Genomic DNA, 3,434 nt, shown 5'->3' on the forward strand with positions numbered 1-3,434 from the left:
TTCTTGGCTTAGTTACCCAGAATTCTAGGCTTAAGACCACACCGATTTTTGAAATCTTAAAATGCCAACTAAAAAGAAAAAACCCAAGGGACACGTTAGCTAACAAATGAACATAAATGTCAAGAACAAAACCTGCTCAGTGTGTAAGACTGCATAAATTTTTAAAGTTCATTAAATTCCATAACTGATTTTTAAAGAACACTCTGTGTAAATATGAATATTGGCATGTTTGACTTTTAACAAAACATTTTACTAAATCAACCATGTCTAAGAACTATTAGGCAGAAAGACAAAAAAAGTGATACGCTCCAGACCATGAAAGTAAAAGCTAATTTAGCATGTAAGACAAGGACAATAGGAATAATATATATAATTTTATTACAAAATTTAAAAAAAAAAAAAAACAAAAAACGCAACATTCTCATTCTAGAAAACCCAAAAGTTGCTATTGATGCTAATTTCTATGAGTTTGCTGTGCTACCATACACAAGTCAAGAAATTAAAGAAACCATTAAATATTTAGAAACATTTAACATCAGAAGCTTGAAACTCTAACTGTATGTAGTAGCCCCTCAAAAAGCCACAACTTGCATTTTTAAAAAAGTATTTTCTCTACAAAGAATCTTATCAGCTATACAAAAATCTGTACAGTTTTTATACTGAAGCTAATATTGAGCTGCACTTGAATTCACATTCTTAGCAAAACAATTGCCTGAGCACACACGCACACTCCACACATATCATTACAAGATAGCCATTTATTCCTCATCTTCATCCTCCTCCTCCTCATCTTCATCTTCCTCCTCCTCTTCTTCTTCCTCATCTTCTGGTTCATTCTTCTTCTTGGAGCCTGTCGGCCTGCCAGGGCCCTTTTTTCCCGCTTCACTCTTGCCCTTGGCACGGTATGCAGCAATATCCTGAAATAGTTAAAAAAAATAAAATCAGCATCCGGTGTCATTACCCAACCTTAAAAACCACTAAGTTGTAAACAATCTGCGATTATTGGCCAATAACCCCAATGATAGTCTAAAACTCCGGTTTTGAGAGCATTTGATCCCCCTAGGTCTTAGAAAGCTAAGAAAGGTCTTAGAAAGCTGATGTAAAATAACTGGGATGTATTAGACTGATGTCAGTCTTTTCAACTAAGAGACCTATTTTACTACAAATGAGTCTGAATGCACCAACCTACCAAGGCTACAGACATTGGTTTCGGTCAAAAGAAAAGTTTCAATTGGCTTGTGTTGCCTAAGTGTACAACTCTCACTAGACCTTTTCAAAACAAAGCTGAAAACCATTAACACAGAACTATGTATAGCTCCCAAATTCCTACAGTTTCTATTTCTAACATACTGATTTAGAAAATATCTACTGGATTTCACACTGGCTTAAAAAAAAAGTGAGGACAACACACCTTTTCGTATTTCTCCTTTAGCTTAGCTGCTTTCTGTTCATACGGCTGTTTATCTTTGGCTGACTGCTCAGACCACATTTCACCCAATTTTTTTGCAGTATCCCCAATGGATAAGCCAGGGTGTTCGCTTTTGATCTTTGGGCGATGTTCGGAGCAAAACAGGAAGAAGGCAGATCTGAAAGGAAGGAACAGAGTTGTAATAACCTGAATGAAAAAAAACGGGGGGAAGGCAATTCGGTTGGTTTTAAAAGACACTTACGGAGGCCTTTTCGGAGCGTTGGGATCTTTTTTCTTTCCCTTCTTGTCACCTTTAGGAGGGACATAATTTTTCATTTCCCTGTCGTAGCGAGCTTTGTCACTTTTTGCCATGTCTTCGAACTTGGACTTTTCCTTGGCCGACATGGTCTGTTAGCATAAAAAGAATAGTGAATATATAGCAGGACTCGAAAACTGTATCCGTCTCCAAAAGAGCGTGATCTTCTTTAGCTCCCGGTTTTCCTCAGTAAGGACCGTTTTGCCTCAGTCACCTTAAAATAAACAAGCACCCTAAGTCCTGTACTTCAAACTCGTAATAGAACATGCGCGCGCGTCAGTCCCGAGGGGAAGTTCAAAGTCACGGCCACCCGCCCGCGTGAGGCCCCCGGGCGCCCCGGCTCACCTTCCATCTCTCGGAACATTTCTTGGAAAACTCTGCGAAATTGACTGAGGAGTCGGGATGCTTCTTCTTGTGCTCCTCGCGGCAGGTCTGCACGAAGAAGGCGTACGAAGACATCTTGCCCCGCGGCTTGTTGGGGTCGCCCTTCCCCATGATGCTGCTGCTGCGGCGGAGGCGGCGTGTCCACCTGGCGGGAGAGCGGTCGAGCGCTGGCGGGCGGGGCTGCTTCCCGCCCAAACGCCCCCGCCCTCCCCCGCGCCACACTCGCGGGCCTGCCGCCCGCCCCAGCCTAGCCCTTCCTGACAGGAAAGCCCCGGGCTTCCACGCCGCGAGCCGCGTCCCCAGCTGCCGCCTCGCGCCCCGCGTTCAAAAGACTCCGGAGCCGGGCCCGGCCGAGCTTCCCGCCTCCGCAGCCCGGCCCGTCAGGCCCGCACCCGGAAACCACCAGCGGGGCTCGCCCACAGCAGCCGCGGTGCCCCAGCAAGCCATGACGGAAGGAGGCCAGCCGACCGCGCACCCGGGGCCCGGAGCGGGCTCTTGCCTGGCGGAAGATTTTCCTCAGAGTTCCGCGCAGCGGCCGCGTCTGACCGCTACGCTGCTTCCCCGGCTCCGGCGTGAACTGGTTCTTCGCTAACGCAATCCTCCGCCTCTTGTTTTGCAGACTTCTCCGCGCCACTGCAACTTGACGAGCCGGGTCACAGACCACACCCCTGCCGCTCCGATTGGCCCTGGGGATTATTCAAACTCGAGGAGGCCCCGCCCCCTCACTAATACGGCTTTCTATTGGTCGGTATGTCGCCAGGTCCGTCCCCCCGGCCGCAGCCTAGCAGGTTCGGTGGGTCGCCCGGGTCGTTAACTCCCAGACCCGTTAGAACCGGTCAGGAGAGGAATGTGCTACTCGATCCTGATTGGCGGCCAGAAGAGGGTTTGAAAAATGGCGGGCCTGGCGCTGACTGGCTGAGGCAGGCGGCGGGGGGCGTGGCTGGCCCGCGGGGTAAACCCAGCCAGATTTAAAAATTCCCAGTCGCGAGCCGCAGGGCAGGTCTTCCGGGTCCCCGTCACTTGCTTTGCTGGCGCTAAGGCGGCAGAAGTAACGTCCCTGCTGGCCCCGACGGCTGCCCTGGTCCTGTTAGTCCCCCGCCCCAGCGAGGCCCGCAGCCCTGGCTCCCGGCTCGGTGGTCGCCGCCCCATCCAGAGAATAACAAATGGGCAGGTTGACGAGCGTGCGCTGCGGCCAACGGCCAGCCCCGCCGGGTGTCGCAGAGGCTTGGGTAGGACCAGAGGAAGACGGGTGACGCGGACCGGGGGCGGGGGGGGGGGGGGGGGGGGGAGATGTTCCCAACCCCTCGGGGCTATAGCCACGCCTGT

The 3,434-nt window shown here is 50.3% G+C and overlaps 1 protein-coding gene across 1 annotated transcript; it reads right to left on the bottom strand.

The window, feature by feature from the left end:
* Positions 1-361: 361 nt before the first annotated feature.
* Positions 362-2,748, bottom strand: HMGB2 (high mobility group box 2). Its single transcript, XM_019965773.2, has 5 exons — positions 2,608-2,748; positions 2,070-2,253; positions 1,671-1,816; positions 1,412-1,586; positions 362-917 (listed from the first exon to the last, which is right to left on the bottom strand). Exons 2-5 carry the CDS (start codon positions 2,217-2,219, stop codon positions 759-761), a joined length of 630 nt encoding a protein of 209 aa, XP_019821332.1. The 5' UTR covers positions 2,220-2,253; positions 2,608-2,748; the 3' UTR covers positions 362-758.
* Between the last annotated feature and the right edge of the window lie 686 nt (positions 2,749-3,434).

Source organism: Bos indicus, chromosome 8, assembly GCF_029378745.1.
Source record: "Bos indicus isolate NIAB-ARS_2022 breed Sahiwal x Tharparkar chromosome 8, NIAB-ARS_B.indTharparkar_mat_pri_1.0, whole genome shotgun sequence".
Taxonomy (NCBI): domain Eukaryota; kingdom Metazoa; phylum Chordata; class Mammalia; order Artiodactyla; family Bovidae; genus Bos; species Bos indicus.

Coding starts and splice junctions, on each gene's coding strand:
- HMGB2 (XM_019965773.2), bottom strand. CDS start 2,219: ATGGGGAAGGGCGACCCCAACAAGCCGCGGGGCAAGATGTCTTCGTAC. Junction 1,817..2,069: donor AATGTTCCGAGAGATGGAAG/GTGAGCCGGGGC, acceptor TTATGCTAACAG/ACCATGTCGGCCAAGGAAAA. Junction 918..1,411: donor TAAAGGAGAAATACGAAAAG/GTGTGTTGTCCT, acceptor TAACTATTTCAG/GATATTGCTGCATACCGTGC.